The 24,940-nt window shown below is 34.3% G+C and overlaps 3 protein-coding genes across 3 annotated transcripts in view; 2 read left to right on the top strand and 1 right to left on the bottom strand.

The window, feature by feature from the left end:
- LOC130804885 (ABC transporter B family member 6-like) overlaps nucleotides 1–12,023 on the bottom strand; it is a 13,864-nt gene extending 1,841 nt beyond the window's left edge. The window contains exons 1-10 of the mRNA XM_057669521.1: nucleotides 11,255–12,023; nucleotides 5,750–5,804; nucleotides 5,485–5,660; nucleotides 5,183–5,383; nucleotides 4,233–4,492; nucleotides 3,836–4,146; nucleotides 3,520–3,740; nucleotides 3,055–3,395; nucleotides 2,146–2,945; nucleotides 1,811–2,052 (exon numbers count right to left, since the gene is read on the bottom strand). Coding sequence (XP_057525504.1) covers nucleotides 1,811–2,052; nucleotides 2,146–2,945; nucleotides 3,055–3,395; nucleotides 3,520–3,740; nucleotides 3,836–4,146; nucleotides 4,233–4,492; nucleotides 5,183–5,383; nucleotides 5,485–5,660; nucleotides 5,750–5,804; nucleotides 11,255–11,647 — 3,000 coding nt within the window. The 5' untranslated portion in view covers nucleotides 11,648–12,023. The remainder of the gene's footprint in view (nucleotides 1–1,810; nucleotides 2,053–2,145; nucleotides 2,946–3,054; nucleotides 3,396–3,519; nucleotides 3,741–3,835; nucleotides 4,147–4,232; nucleotides 4,493–5,182; nucleotides 5,384–5,484; nucleotides 5,661–5,749; nucleotides 5,805–11,254) is intronic.
- A 5,716-nt stretch (nucleotides 12,024–17,739) lies between these two features.
- Nucleotides 17,740–20,673, top strand: LOC130804241 (60S ribosomal protein L23A). The gene is made up of 3 exons (XM_057668620.1): nucleotides 17,740–17,899; nucleotides 19,585–19,945; nucleotides 20,419–20,673. Exons 1-3 carry the CDS (start codon nucleotides 17,881–17,883, stop codon nucleotides 20,501–20,503), a joined length of 465 nt encoding a protein of 154 aa, XP_057524603.1. The 5' UTR covers nucleotides 17,740–17,880; the 3' UTR covers nucleotides 20,504–20,673.
- A 1,652-nt stretch (nucleotides 20,674–22,325) lies between these two features.
- LOC130804242 (60S ribosomal protein L23A) lies at nucleotides 22,326–24,940 on the top strand. Its single transcript, XM_057668621.1, has 4 exons — nucleotides 22,326–22,426; nucleotides 22,509–22,536; nucleotides 23,822–24,182; nucleotides 24,700–24,940. Exons 2-4 carry the CDS (start codon nucleotides 22,518–22,520, stop codon nucleotides 24,782–24,784), a joined length of 465 nt encoding a protein of 154 aa, XP_057524604.1. The 5' UTR covers nucleotides 22,326–22,426; nucleotides 22,509–22,517; the 3' UTR covers nucleotides 24,785–24,940.

Consider the following 24,940-nt stretch of genomic DNA (forward strand, 5'->3'; position numbering starts at 1 on the left):
GAGATAATCAGTTAGGGTTTGGCCAAGCATTGCAGAAAGATAATAACTAAAAGGGCTTCAGTACACAACATTTAAATTCACAAAATACAGAAAGTATGTCAAAAGTTCAAAATTTGACAGGGAGGCCATAATGGAAACTTCTCCGTATCAAAAGGGTTTATGAATAGAGTTGTTTAGAGGGCTCTTTTTTGTTTCAACAGCACTTGGATGATTGTCACTTATGTCATGAAGTCAAACTTACCAACATTAATAAAGAGCAACTACTGTAATCAAGAAACTAAAATATTACAATTGTTTCTTAGACAGCTAAAGATAAAGCCGCAAAATACAGAAAATCATTGATATAGAAGCAGCACTAGTAAGTTTATGAGTGTGTCGACATTATGCTGCACATATACTAAACAGTCAATACACAAACAAGTGCATAGGATGCAAAGCTTTTATCATAATTGAGTTTGCAAGCCTATTTAAGCATGGGCTTTGAATTGTAAAAGCTAAATTTCCCTTCATGCACACTACAGCTTCAGAAGGATTAAAATAGCCCGTTACATAGACCTTCTACAGATTTTTTGGAAGGTAAAAGTAATGGCCCAACAGCAACTGGACCTGACCGGCTACCCCCCCCTTCCCTGTCTTCGCATTCAGATTTCTGACTCAATCCAGCCTTTGCAGCAAAGCCCTTGGCCATATGGAGAAGTAGGAAGAAGTTTAGTAGAACACTAGCCCGCCCCCAAGAACTAGAATTTTGCTGGAATCAAACTCATGATCAAATTTACCAGTTGATATACTTGCCAACTACACCAGGCAAGCTAAATAAATATTCACAATGATGCAAGAAAAGGCTTAAAAATTATTTGGTTCTATCCATTCTTGCTTGATCCAAATTATAAGAGATTATGAATTTGACTTTCTAAGAGTTGGAAAAGCATTAAGGGATGCAAGCAAGAAATCTAGTCTATTACCTATTACACACTGCAACTAGAACTCACTTTACTCAATAATACTAGTATATACTAGTAGAAGATTAAAAGAACCTTCACATCACAGTTAAAGGGTGACTAGATTAGTATGTCTTACACTCTTGCTTTCAAAAGAGAAAGCATACGTAATGCAAAGGTCCTAAAGTAACATGAGAGTTTATGTGGAAGTGCACAAATCCGACTCAAATCACAAGATTACATCCTTTCACAGAATTATCAGCTGAAGCCATATTAAAAGTATAACAGCAAACTCATGCTGCTTCCATTTCCATGAGTCAATCTTTTTAGAATGAAACAAGAACGTCCGTAGGAATCATTTTTAGTCATATGGGCTAATTATCACCACAATTGAGTGTCCACGTGGCAAAGTTCACAGGAATACTCGAGCTGTCTAAGAAATCTTAAGATTATTGCTTATTTATGCTTAGTAAAGAAAACAGGAAAATTGATTTACGGTGAAGACTATTTTCTTTGACTAATGACTTAAGATGACTAATACTAAAACCTGTTACCACACTTTACATTGGCGTGTAATTTTACAACCTTTCAAAATTTTCATTTTAACCTTAGCATTTCGTCAAACTGAATTCGAGAAACTCTCCAGTAAAACAACAGTTTCAGGTAGCTGCACACTACTAATTATAACTAACAGAAAGTAAAATTTACCAACAATAAAGACCAATCAGTAAAGTATTTTATACAAACCTAGGGAACCACAACTCTAACAATCACATACAAAGGTTAGCTAGCTATTTGAAAACAGTACCAAAAAGTAGGAGCGAAATAATATGCATTCTGATAGATGTTCTGTATAAGGGCAAGAGTAAAACCTGGGCAACTGCAGAAACTGTGAGGACTGGAAGTGTTGCTACAGCCACCACAGCCAAACGCCACTGTAGCAACATCCCAATAAGAATAGCAACTATTACTGCAGCACTGTCTTGTATAAAAATGGAAAGGCGGTTGCTAAAAGCAGCACGCACAAATGTTGCATCATTAGCCAATCGCATGGATAAGGTGTCAGCACTATTTTCCTCATCATCAAACCATCCAACTTCATTTCGCAGCATTGCTGTATTGCCAGTAAAACCAAAAGTATTACATCTAAAACAAGCAGTTGTGGTAGGCAATAATCACACAGCTAAATGACAACTAACAAATGTACCTGAAAACATCATCCTCCTAACTCTTTCAGTCATTTTCTCCCCCATGATACCAAAGTAAAAATGTTGCAAGAAGTTGGCAAGTACAGTCACAATGCCCATGCATGCTATGATCAAGCACCATTTGTCAACTTCATGTCGTAAATGGTGACCTTCAGAAAATCTGTAGTAAGTTGTTACTATTAATGCAATGACATAAGCAAGAAGAGGGTTGAAGGAACCAAATATAGCAGCACCAATGCTCCCTAAAACAGCATAAAGCCATTCTGCAAGGCTAAGTTCAACTAGCCTCCAAAATGATGGTGGCATACAATTTCGTGAATCCTTTGTTTCCCTCAGCAATTCAGGCATGTCGCCAATTTCACTATTTGGGCGACTAAAGGTTTGTGAATGTGAACGTTCATTTTTAGGATCAGATGTTAAAAGCGGCGAAACAGGGGATTCAGGATCGGAAGCATTAGAGGTTTGTCTTCGTGCAGCTTGAACATCAAGTTTTGGTAGCTCAGGCAATCTCATTTCAAAACTGTCCTGCCTTGTCATAGACGGCTCCTTCTCTGCTCCATCTAAAGAATTACCATTACCATTTTCCCTCAACTGTTCTGAAGGTGGACTTCGATCTTTTGGTGACTCTAAAGAGCTAAAAGCAGCATCAGACACTCGAAAAGCATGGCCACCAGAAACTCTCTGCAGAGAAGGTGATTTAGCCATTTTTGGAGAGGACGACTCTTGGTAATTGTGACTTCCAGAAAAGTCATTCTCAATCTGAAAAGTTGTGCCCTCTTTGTATTTCCTTACTGGCATCCTATACAAGGAGCAAACAAGAGGTAAACATTGCAGAACTTTACACCAGCTAAATAATCAAAATGTTAAGACACAAACAACAAAGGCTACATGTCTTGTTCATGCCCTACCTCCTGGGAAGCTTGGCTGCCTCTTCACATTTCAGAAGTTCAGCATATAGACCATCCAAGTTTAGTAATTCATCATGTGTACCCATTTCAACAAGTTGACCCTCCTCCATAACAGCAATGTAATCAGCATTCCTAATTAGACTAAGTCGTCTAGCAATTATTATGGTAGAACGTCCTAACATAAGAAGATCCAATGACTCTTGGACAGATTTTTCAGCTTCAAAATCAAGTCCACCTGTAACCTCATCGAGAAGTAAAATAGATGGATTAGAGAGAACTGCCCTCGCAATTGACAGCTTGATCTTCTGCTCTTCTGTCAATGCCAAGCCAGCTTGACCAACCTGGAGCATGCAACTTCGAGTAAATAACAGGAAGTTGGAAATAAGGGAAACCATATAAAACCAAAACCTAAACATACAAATGTAGAAATGCAGTGTAAAATTACACATACAACTAGAGGTCTACCTGAGTATCGTATCCTTTTTCAAGTGAACTGATGAATGTATGAGCATGTGCTATTTTAGCAGCTTCTTCAATTTGATCTGATGTAACAGACCGTCCATAACCAATATTTTCTCTGATACTCAAACTAAGTAAAGCAGGTGCCTGCGTGACTAGACCAATTTGACTTCTAAGCCATTCTAATTGAAGATTTTTTATATTCTCTCCATCTAGAAGGACTTCCCCTGTACCAATAGAAGAAAAAAATCACCAACTCAGTCATGGATTAGCTAGCTTCAGCATTATTCATGAAATCAGTGTATTTTGAAGCCTGTATTACCTAATGTAGGATCATAAAATCTCTCCATGAGAGGTATAATACTACTTTTTCCTGAGCCATTTCTTCCAACTAGTGCTACAGCCTTTTTAGCAGGAACAGTGAGGTAAAACCCACTTAAAATAGGTATCTCTGGACGAGACAGATAGCTGAAATACACATTTCGAAACTCAATATTACCCTGAACGGAATTTAGAGTATTCCCCTCATTATTAATAGAAGAAGACGAACGACTGATCATTTCAAATAGTCTATAAGCAGCAATCCGTCCTTGCTCAAATGAATAGAAGTTTGTTGCAGCCTGATTCAGTCCACTGAAACAGAGGCAAAATGTACAAAAATAGTAAAAAAATATTTAAGACACATGCAGCTACAAGAATTTGAAAAAACAGGTTCTTACAGGCCACTCAGAATAACAGCAAAGAGCGCAGCAATAATTTCACCACCATGTGCTTTTTTATGAGTAACCAGAAATCTTCCAACCCAAAGCTGCAGTGCACAAGAACAAATTGCTAGGCCATATGTAAAGCCAAGCCCCAGGCCTTGCACAAGACTTATTAATATACCATATCTAAGTGTTGCTTGAAGCGACGTTGCATACGAATACTTAGCCAAAGTCTCATTTGTGAATGCATATAATGTTCTGATGTATGACACAGCCTGTAAATGCAATTAGATTCTCACATATATATTTTAGAAGGCATCCAAAAAATTATAGAACCTAATCTTGACATCTACAATTTTTTTCCTACGGAGAAGACTGTTATGGAAGCACTCTACAAATAAGAACAGATTTAAATATCACCATATATCCAAAAGAATAATAGAACTTAATCTTGACATCTTTAACTCACTCGATGGAGCCAAGAATTTAGTTCATTGGTTTCGGGTAATAATGGACTATAGTAAAATGACTCATTAGAGGATCGGGTTTTGTCTCAATTGACCGCTTTTGTTAGGTAATTCTCACCTAGCCTTCCCCTACCTCAGCCTACCCAGTAATAACTTTTCAACTTTTCATACATCCAAACCCTCCAAACTCCACATGGACGGGAGCCACTTGGCATTGAAGTAATGTCATGTTGTATTTATTTGACTATTACTCCCCCTATGTCCATATGAGATTACTCAATACCCTTTAGTTGCTTGTTTTAAAGCAAACACAGTGGATGGGCCAAAGGTAAGTGCCTAGGTTGGGGGAAGAAAAACATTAGAGAAATTTCATAAAGAGTAAATGAAGCAATCTCATATGGACGCTCATTAAGGCTGGTGGAGCAATCACATATAGACAACGGGAGTCAACTAATTTTTCATTCATGGGTTGGTTTGGCATGATGACCAAAGAATTACCTGCTCAGCTATGCTGGCTGCTTCTGCATATGCATCCTGGATATTCTCTGCAAGCCTGTGAAGAAATATGTTTGAAATTCCTCCCGCAGCAACAATGAATGGCCCTGTTGCTAAAGTTATGAGGGCAATCTGCCAACAGTTGATAAATCCAACAACCAGACCGCTGAAAAATGTTGCCATGTTGTGAATATAATTGCCAACCTGATGCACCAAAATGGAAAGTTAGAAACTAATCAATCATAATATCTTTATTAAAAAATATTCAAAAAAATATATCTTTATTCAAAAAACAAAACTTGTACCTTTTCACTTAATGCTGATTGAATAAGCAGCACATCACTCAATACTTGACTAACAATGTCTCCATTATTTCCATACGTGTCGAAGAAACTCATATCCTGATTTAATAACACTTGTACATACTTTGACCTGATTACAGCAGTCTGCCGTTCTCCAGTAAGAATCCAACAGGTGACCTCTATATAAAACCAATATGTTAGAATTGTACGAACATGAAAAACGGATTTGACGTGCAATTAAACACAAATTTACCAGACATTAACTTACCAATCCACCCAGCTGCAAAAACACCAGCAGCTATATAGACAATTTTTAGAGCAAGCTGCAACAAAAACAAGCCATATTAATAGAAAAAAAAGTCAAACATTAAGTTCTCCAAAACACATTTAAAAAAATTATGTCTATTCTCAATAGAGCCAAAAAGATTAATAGTTCTAAGGATTCAATTATATTGGGCTACAGTTAAATAGCTCAATAAAACATGTGCACTTCTTAATTATATGAAGTTGCAAATGATGTTTATTATCAAGGGGAAAATAACCTTTTTGTATCTACAAGTGTAAAATTGCATGCATCTGAAGGTGAGAATCACTTAATGCATTGGATTGGGGTAATGGACATTGTTTTTTCTAATACATTTAAAATTAAATCCAGCTATAGGTTGGCTGTACTGAGCACTTGCCCATAAACAACCTTCTAAATTTTGCTGCCTCAGCATTCAGGTCAGAAGCAAGGCAGACAACACACGCATAAGCCAGCAGTCAACTGTTTAAGATCATATGCCAACTATTACTCTACACAGTATACATTACACGACCCCAAAATAAGTTGATAGTTAGGGAATAAAAAGAACCACCAGCAGCAGTAGCCCAATTAGGATTAAAAGATAGGTAAAAATTGTGGAGAATAGTCATTGACAGGGCCACTATTATCCCTTTGGCACACATATAATTTGACATATACCATAGGAGACGTTAGTTATTCCTTATCTACACCATCCAATCTTAAATCAAATATTAACAACCTATGCTTGAGAACAGAGATGAAAAGAAATACAATATCCATACAAGTTGATAATAAAAAATGAAACAAAAAACAAAAACACTGACAGCAAACAAAAGGGTGTACCGATGTAGTACTACTTAATTATTTGAAAAAAGGTTCCTTGAGTTTCAAAGTTCCAACAAGAGAAACCTAACCAGTTTGAGAATTTGTATGGCATCACAGCAAACAAAGCACCACCAACCAATCACAATCGCTACATTTGTCTGTACAATCCCCTTAAACGAAGTCACCATTTCAAGCTGCCAAGAAAAGCCCTGAGAAAAACTGCTACTAAATACTAGAATCACATATCAATAGTGTTACCTAAACTCATTCTTTATGTTGGGTTCAGGTAGAAATGTTTCAAACCTCAATATCTAGGATCCACCACCTCAAAACTTACAAGTCATGTAATTCTGAGCTAACCTTAGATTCCACATTGACCTCATAGGAATACACCAACAATAGAAGGCACTAACCAAAAAGAGGGGGGAGAATACCTATAATGCTTGATCTAACTACTTTTTGGGTGATAAAAATTTTGCAGCTAGGTGCTTGTTTGGCCAGCTTAGCTTGGTGTGGAGTGTTTTATGCAAGTATTGCAATATCTTAATATGTAACGCAAGGCTTTGAAGGGGTATTGCAATTAACTGGTATTTAGTATGTTTGAGGAATAAGTAGAGAAAAGTAGTGTAAAAAGAAGGGGGAGGGTAAGAGAAAGCATGAATGTTTTTTTAAAGATTTTGGTAGAGTTTCTTTTTATAATAAAGAATAATTTATTGATGCAACATTCACCAATAAAAAGCAGGGGTCTATTAAAGATAAAATCTTCAAGTTTATTTTACATAAATTATTAATAATAAAATTCCAAAACAATCCTTTGGCCTTAACCTATAGGGTTGCTAAATATTTAAACTTATCCCAAACAACATCTAATCCAAGGAAACAATCCTTTTAAAAATGTGTCTCTTCCTTTCCAACCATATTGTCCAAAGTGTGACTAAGATGTAGAAATTCCACTAAGTCTTGAGCTCCCTCTTCTTTCCAAAGCCCTCTAGTATTGGGTAGCACACATTGATAGAGCATGATTTGGTGTCACTCTTTAGATCTTGGTTCCAAACTTTTGAATAATGTCAATAAATATGTTTTTGGAAATCTTCTAGAATAAGCTAGCACACATTGGTTAGTGGCACCACCTTGGTTTCTTAGAGCAAACATATTGGTAACACGGCGAAGCTAATCTGTTAAAAGTAAGAAAGTTAATAACTCGGCACTTAGCGATGCCAAGTGCCACACAAAAGAAAACTAATTTTGTTATACAATAGGGAAATATTTTGTTATGTATTTGTTTAAGGTCATTCTAAAGACTAGAAGTAATATTGTAATCAGTTGGTTAGTCTTAATTAGTATAAATTTATAGCATGTAATAAGGGAATGAGGAGATATGAAATGAATATGATATGAATTCTCCCTCTTATATTTCTCTTTTCTCTATTTCTCACTATAGTTTTGTACTTCTTCCCTATTTCTTAATCTTCTTCAGTAATTCTCTTCAACCTCTTCCTCTTTACTCTTTCTAATCCCTGATCTATTTATTTCTCACATTGTTAGATTCTAGTTCATTACAACTTGGTATCAAAGCGATACGTTTCAAATGGGTCCATTAGATGTTTTCCTTGATAAAATAGGTATCATAATTCACCATTTGGAGAAACTTCAAGCCTATAGCATAACTACTGAGTCATAAACTTCCCTTTTTAATAGATTTGCTACACCATTTTCCAGTCATGATAAGTCAAATAGTCTTTAATAATTTGGATGATGACTTTGCTTATCCTTTCCTTTAGCTAATTTGAGTTGTATCCCCATTTTTGGATCAATTATCTAAAAATCAATTTGGATTTATGTTTAGAGAGATCTACAATGGAAGCAATTCATATTATGAGACAAATGATGGAGTACTATAGGGCTACAAAGAAGGCCATTCCCAAGAATCACATTGATATAGTGCAACATATGTATCGAGAAGTAATGAAATGTTAGGACATGCGGAGGAGCAATTGAGGATTTTCCAATCACAATTGACCTTAATCAAGGCTTGGTCCTAAGACTCTTTCTTTTCATAGTGGTCCTAGAAGAAATAACGTGATCAATACAAGGCGTTGCATAGATGAGACTAAAGAGGGGTAAATGCTAAGTTAGAACGATGGAGACAAGAGTTAGAGTCACGAGGTTTCAAATTATGTCAGAGCAAGACTAAGTATATGGAATGTAATTTAGCACCAACGAGATAACATGAGGCACTATAAAACTAAAAGAGAAAGAATTTCAAGTAAATGCTTCAAGTACCTTGGATTCATATTTCAAAGTAGTGGGGACATCCAACAAGATGTGACCAATAAAAATAAATGGGTGACAAAAACAGAGACGGCTACTTGAATATTATATGATCGAAGTGTGCCCTTAAGGTTGAAGGGAAGTTTTATTGAACAACAATTAGATTGGCGCTACTATATGGATCAAAATGTAGGGCTTTTAAAAAGGATCATTGTAAAAAGATTGAACTAGCGAAAATGTGAACGCTTTGATGGATGAGTGGACATACTTTACAGGATAAAATTCAAAACGAAAATATAAGAAAGAGGGTATGAGTTGCAAATATTGATGAAAAGATGAAAGAGAATCGTTTAAGATGGTCTCGATGGACATGTACAAAAACGGGGTATTAGCAAACAGATAAGGAAGATAGAAAGCTGGAGCTCAAGAAACTTAAAAAGAGGGCGAGAAAAATCAAAGATGACTTGGAGGACAGGAGCGAAAAAGGATATGAATGACCTACACTTACAAATTGAGATGGTAGAAAATCATAATGAATGGAGAAGAAAAATCTATGTGGAGGACATTGAAATTGACAAATTGGTCACAAATACACAAGAAATAATACCGCAACTCCATCTCTTTCTTCGCCCCTTCACCAAAAAACAACCAAAAAAAAGATAAACCCAAGAGTACAGAAGAATAGCAAGAAGAAGGATCGTTATAAGGAGTATTTACAAGAAGGAGCATTTGTTACTTAGCCAAACAACATTTAAGAAAACTGTAAAAAATTCTGAGTTTATTTTTTATGAAAAAACTGGAGGTATTTCCACCATTAGAAGTAGCTTAGATGTTATCGATTATCTTTTTGTCTCATCATGAAATAGATAAATTCTTGATGTTTGTCATCGGAGATAATACTATCAAGGTTTGAATATGTTTTTACTCCTTCAATTATCTTTAAATGGGTTTGGTTGTACTTGCATGGAAATTCAATTTTGGAAATAATGGAAGATATAGTTTTGATGGAGTATGGATGGCAAATGGAGTAGGGTAGTTCGAAAGAGGATGAATAAACGAAATTGAATTTTGGTTGAAGATTCCAACATTGTTGGACAATGAGAGAGAAGGAACACTTACCTAGAAAGGAAATTATTTTTTATAAAACTAATTTTGTCAAAATTTAGTTTTCAATTTAGTTTTCCTTTTCTTATCGTCAACACTTTTAATTATAAAAACCGAGTATGTTTGATAACTTTTTATTTCAAAATACATTAAACAAAGATCAAATAAAAAGTAAGAGTTTATTTGTCTTTCTTTATAACTGTTTTTGATTATGGGATGATTAGGGCTTGTAAGGGATGGCCCATCAACTTGTACCGGATGATTAGGGCTTGTTCGTGACATTTTGGTCTTGGATGGTGGTTAAGGACTTCATGACTTGAAACCTAGAAACTTGGTTCGTGAAGGAGGAAAGGCTAACCCTATGAGGAGTGTCTAATATCTCTACATAACAATTTTTGGTTATCTTTCAAAATAATGTTAGTGTGTTCTTAAGTCATTGGCAATACAACTTGTTTAGAGGTCTAAAAGTTGGAAAGCTGTGTAAAATCCTAGTAGATAAACAGAGGGCCATTGTGTCATGATTCTTGAATGTTCTTCGAACTTAAGCTTGATTGTGAATGGTCAGACGTGGAAAAAGCTGTAGTTTAAAGAAAGCCGAGAAATAAAGATATTCCCCGCGTTGTAAAGGTTTAAAGAAAGCCGCATTTTAAGCCGTAACAAGGGATATCTTATGGTTTCGAACAATATTTAAGCATTAAAATACGCGCATCACTCTCGTTACCCTAGCACCGTTTCGTTACAGCGATCACAACCGTTCATTTATATATTATGAGTTCAAGACAAGCTTTTAGTAGCCAAAATCCAAAAACTGAAAGGTGATCTTAATTGCATGCTAGTCCTATAAATTCTTATCTTGTTCATGTGTTTGCCCTAAAACCCTAGGTTTAATAAATTGTTGTTCAACTCTTGCAACCAACCAGAACAATCCAACCATATATACAATTTCCTTTCACCACTGGACCAAGTGCAAAGAAAGACCGTCCCAGAGCATATAATCCCTTGCTTAGCAGTGATACTAGTCATTAGGAATTACCTAAGGTATTATAAATTTGTTAGCACAGAAAGGACCTAAAATCCTTAACAGCAACCTGGGAACCGACTATCAAAATGTCTCATATTGTTTACCCATAAAATCCCCACAGTATGAAATCTAATTTAATAGTGAATTCTGTCTCTGCGACCAACTCCACACTAAGATATTCGAGCACAAATTACAACTTTTTAGCAATTAAACACTGAAAAAGAAAAGGTACAGCAAACTAATTAAAAACAATAAAGCAAGCATACCTCAATAAATCTGCTATGCAAATCATCCTCACTTATGTTCTTGGAGCTGTTGAAAGCAAGAAGTTGAACAATCTTAGCAAAATAATGGAGATACACAACCAAAGCAGTGCCATGAGCTGCAGCAGCAAGTGATCCAACCGCCATTAAAAGCCAATCGAGGCGGTCGGCGCAAGTGAATAGTCGAGAAAACGGGACAGCAGCTGGTGGCGGCTCGATCTCATCCTCGGCTTCATCTTCCATATCCTCCTCCATCTCCACACCGGGAGCCGCACCCTCGGCGTTCGTGTCTATGTACGGAGACGGAGACTCCGGAGGCTCCGAAACCTCAGATACCGGCGTTAATGGCTGTATGTGGGGTGGGGACCACCCAAACAGTCCCCTCGATACATTCATTTTTCTATCTCCTCAGGAAAAATCCAAATTCACCTTGTTTACCGATCTATTTTTAGGTTATGCTAGATTTACGGATTAATTACAGTCCAAAAGAGTTCAAAATAAGTGAGAAATTGAGTAGATCACCACAAATAAATTTTCTTTACCGATTTCTTCACTGCCTGGTTGTTTGAATCAACAATGGCGGAAGAGAAAGAGAGAAGAAGGAGAGCGAGTTGGCAACTCAGTCAAAGAAGGCGGGAGAGAGGAGAGAGAAAGAAAGAGTGGGAGTGGGTATTCTGAGTTTTGACTCGTCGTCGAAGTTTCTTTCTTTCTCTCTCTTTAAGATTTTTTTTTTTTTTTTCTGTAAAGGAGGAAAGAGAAAAAAGTAGGTTAACGGCAACGTCAACTTTATTTAAATTAATTATTGGGTGGCTTTTGGAGAGTTGCGACTTGCGATAAAAAGCGCTTTCTTCAACGGATGTGTAATTGTTTACCAAGGGTAGTCTAGAGATTGTAACTAGTGTCTCTCAAACTCAATGCCATGAGTTCAAGAATTGTTTTTTTTTTAAAAATAAATTCTTTTTTAAGACGTTCTCACCGTAAAACGCGTCCTATAGTTAAGTTAAATAGTCTAATTAGGGATAGCAATTCAGTCTGAATTCGACCCTAATCCGACTCGATTCGAGGAAAAGAATTCGATTTGATTCCGAGGAAAATATTATCCGACTCCGACTTTACTATGCGAGTCTGAGTTAGAGACGGGCCGGAGTTGGACCTTATTAAAAATTCGACACTCCGTCCTGAAAGAAATCCGACTTTGAATTTGACGTTTACACCGATATTTTGTTTACTTTAAAACTCTAGACATGACTAATTCAAGCTCTCTTGCATACTAATTGTAATTTTCAATTTTGAAAAACTACTTGGTATTTTTATTTAGATTAATCAATCAGAATACGACAAATCAGATCAAGAGAAATAAAATATTCCAGATCAAAATGCGAGAAAATTTTGTTAAATTATAGTAGTAGGACTATTTCTCTTGTCAAACTTGAATTCAAAGTACATATTTTTTTGTTAAATTGTGTTTGAAAAATATATTTTGTTAAGTTTTTATGCTTTAAAATCATTAGTACAATATCACAACGATATTGTTTGATAATAATCTGACTCCGCATCCGACTCCATTGGAGGTCCGAGAGTTCGAGTCGGGGCAAACTTGGAGTATGCAACATACTCCAAGTGGGGGTGGACTGAAAAAAAAAGTCCGACTATTATCCGGAGCAAAGTCGGAGTATGTACAATTCGAGCCGAGTTCGACCCATTGTCATCCCTAAGTCTAATAATAAAAACTTTAAGCATAATAAATCTTTGTATAGACTCGTCTCACGGTGAAACGGTCTCATGCAAAAATAGCTGAAAAAATAATTGTTCAAAACTCTAATAAATTTTGAATTTTTATATTAAAATTATTCTACAATAAAATGATATCAAATAATCATGTCTCACTGTCGAGAGAAGAAATTACTCGGTATCGTCCACGTAGTACAGAATTGAATTTTCTCTTTTTATATTATTTAACCATAAATTATTGTTGAACTAGTGGGGTCTAATACGTAATCAGATATTTGAAATAATGATTAATGGGTATGGGGAAACTGTTACTTATTGGTAAGGCAAACCCGATACTAGGAGTAGTGGTTTGATAATAGGGCAATTTTGTTGCTTCCAGTTGGGTATGCTCTATAGTAAGGTAAAACGTAAAATATAATTAATGAATAGCCATTAAAAATTTGTTATATATTCCATAATATACAAACCCAACTCGATCGGGTCGATGTACATGTATTAAGTGGATTAGCCTCTTATGCCATTGATGGGTTTTAAGATTATATAATGTTTGTTTTGTAGAATAATTGTATTTATAGTTGTGTTTATGGCGATTTTACATGTCTTAATGCAATGCGATTTTACAATATGCATTGCTTCCTTATCACTTGCACTTCGTCTAAACATCAGTGGTTAATCGTCATTTTCCTACTTTAAGTCCAAAAACAACAATTTGACCAACTTTTAGCAGCGATTTCGATTTGGGTTAATTGTTATTTTTGTAAATTATTTTAAATTTAAGTTGACGTTAAAATTACTCAATTTTTCTACATTTTGGGAGTTTTCTTTCTTGTTTATTGCATTCTTATTATTGCATGTTAATGATCGATTGAGATCGTAGAATGAGGTTCACATAGAAAGTACTTATTGTAGTTGATTAAATATTAGTCTAAAAACTATTTAAGTTCTAATTGTTTTATTATTCTGATGATTTGTGTTTGGGTTTGAAACGTTTCTAAATTGTAACTTATTTTATAGTTGTTTAGTCTTATATTTATTTCTTGAAAATAAATATAAAGGTAAAATAAATATAAAGGTAACACCTTTGTGATTAGGACTCAATTTATATTTTTCTTTAAATTTTTTTAAAAATAGACTTAACTATGGAGCGTTACGTAATGTGCCTATAACCTAAATTGCCTAAAATCATGATTCAACCTAGTCGTAAATCCCTTAACATGTTAACAAGTCATGTCCCTAAGTCCTAATTTTAATTTCAATGCTTAATTGTCACTCGTTAATCGTATTTCATTAGCTATAACAACGTTTTCCGATCAAATCACCCTCTAACCACCACAACTAGAGGTGAATACGGTCTGATGTAGTCTAATCTGACACTAAAATCAGATCAAACTAGAAATTTTGGTCTGAAAATTTTTTGAATCGGACCGTTTAAATCACCAGACCGGACCAAATCGTTTTACAACGGTCCGGTCTGGTCTGGTCAACGATTTTTTATTTTTAAATTTTCATCCAAATTAATACATATATTTATACAAATATTTCACACCTACAATTAATAAATATAATAATTTGTAATTAATCGATAACATCAACATCATTCAAGTATATATTGCTATATAAAAATAATTACATCTTAAAATATCTAGGTAGCAATTTAATTTTTTAAATACAAAATTATGATTTTTGACCATAGTAAGGTTTGTGGTCCGGTCTGGTATGAAAAATTTTAAAAAATCGAGACCATACAGTAAACCGTAATTTAATTTGAAAAAACCAGACCAAACCATTCAAACCGTAAACTAGACTAAATACTAAAATTTCAATTTAATCCAGTTTGATTTACAATTTAAACCAAACTTTATTCAGCCCTAACCACTTTGATCCCTTAAATCTCGAGGAGTGCAATCAAATATAAGTACTTTTGAATGTTTAATATAATAAAGGGGCGTTTGGTTCGCACAAGGAAATCGGAATGGAATGAGGAAAGGGAATGAAGGAGAAAGGAATGGATTCCCCTAATTTAGCCTAGTCGTTTGGTTGTGTTCAGGAAACGGAATGAACTGTTGAATGATTCCCTTTGTGACTGTTTGGTTCAAGCTAAGGAATCAAAATTTGAGTTTTTAAATTCTTTTATATTTTCTCCAAAAATAAGTAGTTGTTATATGATAAACTTGAAAAACTTATTTTTTGAAAAAACATAACTCTAAATAATAACAACGTAGCTCGATTAATTACATATAATGACTTGTTTGTAGATCAAAATACATACGAAAAGTGTTCTAGTCCTTTTCAAAATCATTCTAATGTTCCTCGAAAGTATCTTGGATCAAGGACTCGCAAGCAGAAATAGCGTAGTTCCTCACTGGAGATACAATATTGCAAGGAGGAAGTAGGGAAAAAATAACCTCAACAAGGTTGATTATTAAAAAATTGAATCAATCTCAGGAAGATTTTCAAAAAACCTTGATCATATGATAGAACCCAACTTCTTACAGCCTACATGAAAGCTATTCAGCCATATATTGTGCCACTTGCATATGCTCATTTTCAACTATATGTCCTAGAAGCTAGCCTGAGTACATCTTATCAACTGTATCTATACCAAAGGAACAAACTCAGGGATCCTGGTGTTTAAAGATGATCCTTGCAAGTCACAGGTAAATATATCCTTGGTTCAACAGTGAGAAGCAAAGACTGTAGAAGCACAGGTACCCGGTGATGCAACAATACAATTCAATTCAATAAAGTCTATCTAGTTGACTTCCCACAAGTCACTGCAGCTAAAACTCCAGCCTCAGCATCACCAGAGGAAAAAATTCAGTTGGTGTTCTGTAATTTGCTGTATAGTTCTTACCGCTCTAGTATGACTCAAAGCAGCATGAAATGTAGAACTTGACCATAAGACCTACACATGAAGTTCCTCAATGCCAAAAGCAACAATATTCTTTAATAATTTAATCATGAAAAAGACAAGAGATAAACAACACCTAAGCCTTAATGAACATCAATAAGAACATCAAAGAACTACCAAGTACCTTGTTTCCACGTATTCTTCAAAACCAAACAAACAAAGAATCAACAACACATTGCTACTTCACATTGAATACCAAATGAAACACAGTACGATTAGAACCACAGCTTGTGATATCAACAACACATATCTCAACAAATACAGAATACAAACCTACAAAATACAACACCAATACAGCTTGTGATATCATGGCAATGTTTATGTATAACCCTCTATGGTCATATCATGTTTAAGAATCACAGCGAAATTAGAACCCCCATTATACACCACATCACCACCATTATGAAAAAATTACACATTCAAATACACAACAACCGGATAATACTCCATTTCTTGCATAAAATATGACAAAAAGTAGTATAATTTCATAGGAGCATTTCATCGAGCACATCATGTGCATCCTATAACTCATATAATCAATAGCAGCAGAAATCCAAATTATAGTATAATCATAATAATATGATGAATAAATACTAAACAAATACAGGAATCCAGAACAATTAATCCAACTTCAACAACAATTAGCAGCAGAACACGAATGAAGAATAACACGAATCGACAATAGCAGTAGCAGCATAGAATCGACATGAATTACAGAGCTTCAACAAATGAAGAAGAACATGAATTACAGCAGCAGCAGCGGTACAACAGAGAATGAAGAAGAACAACGAGTGAAGAGGAAGGAGATTCAAATCAACAAGTAACTTACATTTGACAATCGATGCAGCAAAATCGAGCGTGAGAGAAATGGCAAAGCAGCAGGAGGAACGACGCGCGAGGAAGGGATGAGAACTTGAGGAAGACGAACCTTAAAACTTGAGGAAGACGAACCTTTAAACTTGAGGAAGACGAATGGAAGGAGATGGCGGCAGCACGCTAGTAGGGTTTGGAGAGGACAGCTTCAAGAATGGGGAAGGGAATGGAATGGGAAAGTGACCTCATTTGGGTAAACCTAAACCTTAAAATGGGAAAACGGAATCATTCTAAATGCGAACCAAACAACATCAAAGGGAATGGGGTATTTCCATTCCCTTTCCCTTTCCTTAAGACCCCCAACCAAACGCCCCCTAAGTTTACGCTTTATTATACATGAAAAGTGAAAACATTTAATTTTCTAAAAGAACCACTTTCAAACTTTGCGAAGGCCGGGTAGTTTGAAGGTTTTTAAATACTAGGTTGGTTTCAAAATATTTACAATATTTAATTTTTTATGTATTTTAATACATTAATTTGATTTTTAGTATCTCTAGTTATGTATGAATAAAAAATAAATTATTTTTGTGAGAGATTGTTTCTCAGTGAGACGATCTCAAACAAAAAACTCATATTCTCATTATATATTTAAGATAGAGTATTTAACCAAAGTATAAGACACTCTCACTAATGTTGTCTCATACAAAAGTGTGTGAAAAAAATTAAAAAATTTATAGTATCAATCTTGAAAGTCCAACGGAATTTCGTTAACAAATTCTTGTGAGAGACCGTCCATAATTGGTCCGACCCATTATATATTTTTTAAAATATTATAAGTAGGTATTAAGAATAATGTAAGTAGACATTTAAGATATTAAAAGTAAATATTAAGAATACAGTAAGTAGACATTAATCTTTGATGAATTAGGCTTGAGATATATCTCCCAATAAAATGATCGGACTAACTATATTTTAACTTATAAATTAAAAATTAAACAAAAATTATTAATGAGATGAATAATAGGGTAAAAATACTAATGTTGCATCTGTTTTGAAGGAAGTAAAACCCACACACAGGAAAACCCTAAACACACATTTGCGCAGCAGCTTCTCTCCATTGTCTCTTCTAGGTTTTTCTCTATCTTCTTTGTTTATCCTTGTTTAGGGTTCATCGATGGCTCCTCCTGCGAAAGGTATTATTCATATGCTCTTCCATTTTCAATTGATTTATGCTGGACTTTATTTTGTTTTGCAAGATTGTTGTTTGGAATAGCGATTCTTGTGTTGATTCATTCGAATTTGTATTTAATTCATTTATAATAATACATCATGTTCCAACTGTTTGAATATTGGATAAATGCTTGAACTTGTTTGAGATTCAGAGTAATTTTTTTTTCATTCCACAAGCGATTGCGTATTAGTGCGATGAAAAAATTATGATATTCGACGAACAATTGGATTAATTTTTTACATAATTTGAGATTTGAGTTCAATGTAGTTTCTTTCTCGTCAAAGCCATATTTATAATTTTCACCTGGAAACATTGTTTCAAATCAAACGATTGCCTCGTTTGAATTTTATTTGCGGTTTGGAGGTCTGAACATAAGCCATGTACCATCAAAAAACTTCTATTCGGGTGACTTAGTGAGCTCTGAACATAAATTATTTATAAATTTTATGCAAAGTTTATGAACCTGGATTGTAGTTAAAGGAACGGAAAAATTAGAGGAGTAATCAGTACCCCTCAAATCGGTGTTAATATTTACCCTAGGATATCGTAGACTAAAATTTACCCCAGATTGTTGATATTAGTGTGTCTATTGCCTCCATTGCCTGCATCCTCATACCCACTTCATACCACCACCATCATTTTCATTCTCCTCCTCCTCAACTGTTGTACCCTATGTAAAACTATAACTCACATGACTCCATTCCTAATTTGTGCACTCAATCAACTCGCCTTTTGATTTTTTCGAATATTATTCTTAAATTCAAAACCTTCTAAAATTAACTTGGTTATCAATTAAGGATTAGACAAAACCTTGAAAAATTATATGTTGGATTTAAGATTCAAACATGAGATTGATGATGCTTGTAGTAGCAGATTTCTTCCGTTTACAATTCCTCCTTGTTTAAAAAAGCAAAACCCTATTTGTTCTGAGATTTATTGATCGAGGAAAATTGAAGTAAAATGAGGTTTTTGCTTAGCCGCCATTGATGAGAGAAATTAAGTGAAGATGATGTATTTAGGAAAGAATGTTGGTGGATTTAAGGTTTGTGATTTTAAAGTTTGTTGGAGTCTTGGAAATAATAGACGATATGCAACGAGAAGGAGAGTGAAATAAATGAGGAGAGAAATAGTTAGTAGCTCAAATGTGCCAAACTTATGATTTTGATACTAAATATTTTTTTTTCTATGTATTATTGACCTCTTAAATATTTTTTTTTTAAAAAAAATTTAGGCAGGCCTTAAGAGTTAGAAATCCATTTCTATACTTCACGTGACTTACTATTTTACTAGAAGGTTCTTGGTCTCTTTATTTTTTGAACCATTCTGAATTTGAATGTTCATTGTCTTCTGCGATCGTGTTTTGAGGTAGCTTAATGTATCTCGTGTGTTTATTATTGGAGACATTTGGAGTATAAAACTGGGATTATTTTATAATGATTTGTATTGATTAAATATGATTTTGTAATCGTATAGTGAGAACATGAATTTACGATAAGTTATATAGCAATGGGAGTTGGATATTCTGTTTTTAAACTGAAATAGGTGTTAGAGTGGCATTGAAAGCAGCGTAGTCGAATGAGCTGTGGGTTGCCATTTGATTTTTACAATAGTAATGTTTTCTTTCCATTCGTGCAATCTTGAGTGCAGATGGAAAGAAGGCTGATCCCAAGGCTCAGGCCTTAAAAGCTGCCAAGGCGGTCAAATCCGGTGCGTCGACCCTGAAGAAGAAAGCTAAGAAGATCAGGACCAAGGTTACTTTCCACAGACCAAAGACATTGAAGACAGACAGAAACCCCAAGTACCCTCGCATCAGTGCTCCTCCAAGGCACAAGCTGGACCACTATCAGATCCTTAAATATCCATTGACCACTGAGTCTGCAATGAAGAAAATCGAGGATAACAACACTTTGGTCTTTATTGTTGATTTACGTGCTGATAAGAAAAAGATTAAGGATGCTGTTAAAAAGATGTATGATATCCAGGCTAAGAAAGTTAACACATTGATCAGGTAATTCTATGGCGATTGTATTTTTGCTCTTAAATTTTAGTTCTGTTCTGATTGTGATTTTGATTGTTAATTACTTCCATACTTTTGAGTTTTTATTGAAATGGTAAATGAAGCAAATATTGAGACCGAGGGGATGCATGAATTATTATTTGAATTTTTGTTGTGATTTTTGGTGTCTTTAATATCTTAAAATAGCAACATGTTCATCTCTCTTTCAAGGCAACGATTGTTGATAGTACTCGTTGTTTGGTGGATTATATGCTGTTAATCTTGTTTGGTGTATGCTTGTCATTGCTTGTGAAATTCAACTTTTCATGCTTTGTGGTTTATTGTGGTTTTCTTCCTGAGCAATATATACTGTTGAAAGTCATCTTCTTTTCATAGTTTATGTGATGTCTACAAAATCTTTTCAATAGTTTATGCAACATCTGCCAAAGAATGTAAAACTGAAGTTTTCTTATCCTCAACTGCAGGCCTGATGGTACCAAGAAGGCATATGTTCGCCTAACACCAGACTACGATGCATTAGACGTGGCGAACAAGATTGGAATCATATAAACATATATTGGCTTTTATATTTTTGTCAGAAGCAGATTAATTATCTTTGACAAATTTGTTAGACATGAATATTTTGAGCATGCTTTATGGTGGTAGTTGTGTTTTCATCCAGAATCTATTTGTCTTGGATAATGGATAATGATGTGTTTGATCTCTTTGATTGCCTGCTAGTTATTTCTGGGTTCATTCATGAAGCATGAGTCATACTGAAATTAGTCAAAAAGTGAGGTGATGTTTTTGAGATTATATAACCGTTTGGCTTCGATATAGGGATCCTTCCATACCTTTTTTAAGCTAACATGGAAGGAGCTTCTCTGGACTGGAATCTTCATAATTTCGTTTGATTGTACTGTTAGTCATAACGGTTAGCAGTTACTTATTTACTTCATCATAGCAAGTTCAACTAAGGGCGGTAAATTTGGTCACTCGGTATGTTCTTTGGTTGGCTTCTAATTATCTGGTTTTAAATTTTATCGACAATAATAATATAATTTAGTTATATGTCGAGTGCAGGTGCTGTAAGTGCTAATTTAACTCCTTAAAATTGATTCAAGTGTTTAAAGAACAAAGAAAAAGAACAATGAAATATAGGAAGAATATATTATAGGCAAAAAGAGGTTATTCAGAGTAAAAACACAAAGTCAATGCATTGATGTTTAAATAAGAGATAAGACAAGCACAATCTTCCCTTATTTAATATTCAAACCACTCAAAGTATCATGAAATCTTGTTAACTTTGCTAAGATACATATAAGGATGATTATGGGTTTAAGATCTTATTAGATTTGTTCTATATTTGTCACTATTCTTTGGGTTAAGGCAAACTACATTTAGCTTCATCTAATATGTAACCCATAATAAACATGTACCTAACTCTGGGTTTGTGAATGACTAAAGCCAACTACTTCTAGAAGTAATGTAACGGACTAATGATATAATAAACTTGATCTTGGATCTTTCTAATCATTTTGAAGAATTAGTCCTCAAATTAGAATCATCTAAGTATGGTGACAAATCCCTCACGTTGAAAGTAGGGCTAATACTCATCAACTCTTCAAGATGTTCCATTTTGTAGAAACTATTATTAACTCTCTCAAGCACTTTAAATGGATCATCAAAATTCGTCATAAACTTGTATTTGTGAAGCTTAAAAATTGTTATTTTCTCAAATGGAGCCAAAAGAAATCCCTAGACTCAAAATGAATTTTTTTTCGTTCTTTTTAATATACTCTTGGTATTTCTTATTCATCTCCTCTATTTTTATTCAATTGCTTACATGTTTTTTCGAAAGCTTATAACCTCTTAATTGCTTAGATTCTAACAATATTACTTTTCACCACAGGAATGATATCTTTTGTAAGCAAAATCCGCTAAGCTAGTTTCATGTCTCAGTCTTTTTGCATATCATTTCAAGTTCTCCCAACAAATTACCTATATTAACACATTAATGTTTTTTTTTGCTAAAACAGTTACATGTTTCCTATTTTTATAGGAAAAATTGACATTAATAATCCAATCTTTCACTTATCTGTTATGAATAATCTTACTTTTGTTTTATTTTTTAATAATTCAACATTTATTTTTAGTTTGCTTTCGGTATAACCTTTTATTTTATATTAATTCAACATTTGCCCTTAGTTTGCTATCAGTATACCTTATTAGTATGCTGAGAGCAAACTAAAAATAAATGTTGGTTTATTAAAAATAATCTAAAATTGGCATTATTCAAAGCGAATGAATAGTAAGTTAAATTATTAATGTCAATTTTTCATATTTATATTATTCATTTAATATTAAATACTAATTGGGCTATTTGTATTTTTTGATTTTAAAGTGAGGCAAGACGAGTTGAAAAGCCTGAAGCCCACATCCTCTCCGTTTTGAAAACCCTAGATACACATTTGCCGCAGCAGCTTCTCCTAGGTTTTTCTCTAACTCTTTCATTCCCATCCTTTAAATCTGTTAGTCTTCATTTTGTTAATCTTCTTTGTTTATTCTTCTTTAGGACTTATCAATGGCTCCTCCTGCGAAAGGTATTCTTCATTTTCTCTTCCATTTTCAATTAATTCATGCTGGACTTGATTTTATTTTGCAATACTGTTATTTTGAATAGCGGTTCTTTTATTTTGATTTAGAGTAATTTTTTTCTTTCAGCAAACGATTGCTTATCAATTCTATTTATAACTTTGAGATTAGAATTTAATGTAGGTCCTTTCTCATTGAATTTTTATATGCGGTTTGGAGGTCTGAACATAAACCATGTACCATTACAAAGCTTTCATTCGGGGGATGTATAAAGTGAGAAAATAGTAAATGTGAAAAATCATGGAAAATATACTTGGTTATGAATATAGGATTAGACAAAACCTTGAGAAATTTTGCACTCAATCAACTCACCTTTGCTTTTTTTTTTTTTTAAATGTTTTTCTTAAACTCAAAGCTACAAAAATTAACTTGGTTTTGAATATAGGATTAGACAAAACCTTAAGAAATTTTATGTTGGATCTAAGAAACAAGCTTCGGATTAATAATGCTTGTAATAGCAGATTCCTTTCATTTGCAATTCCTATTCTATTCAAAAAAAATAAAAACAAAACCCTATTAGTTCGGATATTCATTCATTGAGGAAAATTGAAGTACAATGAGATTTTTGCTGAGGCACCATTGATGAGAGAAAATCAGTGAAGAATATGTATTTTGGGAAGAATGTTGGTGGATCTAGGGTTTGTGAAATTAAAGTTTGTTGGAGTCTTGGAAATAATAGAGGGAATGCAATGAGAAGGAGAGTGATGTAAAATGAGGAGAGAAATAGTAAGTCGCTAAAATGTGCCAAACTTATGGTTTTAATACTTAATTTTTTTTCTATGTATTATTTACCTCTTTAATTTTTTTCAAGAAATTCAAGCAGGCTTTAAGCGTTAGAAATCCATTTTTATACTATATGGGACTTACTATTTTAATATAAGGTTCTTGTTCCTTAGAGTTTTTGAACCATGCTGAAGTTGATTGTTCGATGTGTTATGTGATCGTGTTATTAGGTAGTATAATGTATCTTGTGTGTTTATTATTGGAGTATAAAGCTGGGATTATTCTGTAATGATTCTTATCGACTAAATTTGATATTGTAATTGCATTGAGAGAACTTGAATTTACAGGCAAGTTAGATAGCATAGCGAGTTGGATATTCTGTTTTAGTGTTTTATACTGAAATAGGTGTTAGAGTGGCATTGAAAGCAGTGTTGTTGAATTTGGTGTGGGTTGCTATTTGATTTTTGCAATAGTAATGTTTTCTTTGCATAAATGCTTTCCTGAGTGCAGATGGAAAGAAAGCTGATCCCAAGGCTCAGGCCTTAAAAGCTGCCAAGGCTGTGAAATCTGGTGCATCGACCCTGAAGAAGAAGGCTAAGAAGATTAGGACCAAGGTTACTTTCCACAGGCCAAAGACATTGAAGACCGACCGAAATCCAAAGTACCCTCGCATCAGTGCTCCTCCAAGGCACAAGTTGGACCACTATCAGATCCTTAAATATCCATTGACCACTGAGTCTGCAATGAAGAAAATCGAGGATAACAACACGTTGGTTTTTATTGTTGATTTACGTGCTGATAAGAAAAAGATTAAGGATGCTGTAAAAAAGATGTATGATATCCAGGCTAAGAAAGTTAACACATTGATCAGGTAAACCATTTTTGTGTTGCATCTTAATAAATTTATGGTGTTTGTATTTTTGCTTTTAAATCTTAGTTCTGTTGTGATGTTGATATTTATATACCCACTCCATTCTTTTGTGTGCCCTAAACTATACCCAGTTCTTATAGAAATGGTAAATTAAGCAAATATTGAGACTGAGGGTTTGCACGGATTATAATTTGTATTTTTGTCGTGATTTGCGAATTTGGTGTATTTGATTTGATATCACAAAATAGCAACATGTCCATATTTATTTTAAGGCAATGAATGTCGGTAGTAATCACTCTTACTTTGATTATAAGTTAATCATATTTAGTGCATACTTGTCGTTGCCTTGTGAAATTTGATTTTTCTTGCTTGCGGTTATTGTGGTCTTCCTGGGCAATATACTATTGATAGTCTTCCTCTTTTCATAGTTTATGTGATGTCTACAAAACGCTTTTCATAGTTTATGCTATGTCTTCCAAAGAGTGTAAAACTGAAATTGTCTTATCCTCAACTGCAGGCCTGATGGTACCAAGAAGGCATATGTTCGCCTTACACCAGACTACGATGCATTAGATGTGGCGAACAAGATCGGAATCATATAAATTCTATTGCCTTTTCTTTTTTTGTCCAAAGCAGATTGGATCTTTGACAATTTTGTTAGACATGAATATTTTGAGCATGCTTAATGCTGGTTGTATGTCCATTCAGAATCTATTTGTTTTAGAAATGTATAATGTTGTGTGCGTTCTCTTTGATTG

Source organism: Amaranthus tricolor, chromosome 17, assembly GCF_026212465.1.
Source record: "Amaranthus tricolor cultivar Red isolate AtriRed21 chromosome 17, ASM2621246v1, whole genome shotgun sequence".
NCBI classification, from domain to species: Eukaryota; Viridiplantae; Streptophyta; class Magnoliopsida; order Caryophyllales; family Amaranthaceae; genus Amaranthus; species Amaranthus tricolor.

What these genes read in the sequence shown, in the direction of transcription:
- LOC130804241 (XM_057668620.1), top strand. An exon ending in AAAGTTAACACATTGATCAG is followed by an intron (nt 19,946 to 20,418) that starts GTAATTCTATGG and finishes CCTCAACTGCAG; the next exon opens with GCCTGATGGTACCAAGAAGG.
- LOC130804242 (XM_057668621.1), top strand. An exon ending in AAAGTTAACACATTGATCAG is followed by an intron (nt 24,183 to 24,699) that starts GTAAACCATTTT and finishes CCTCAACTGCAG; the next exon opens with GCCTGATGGTACCAAGAAGG.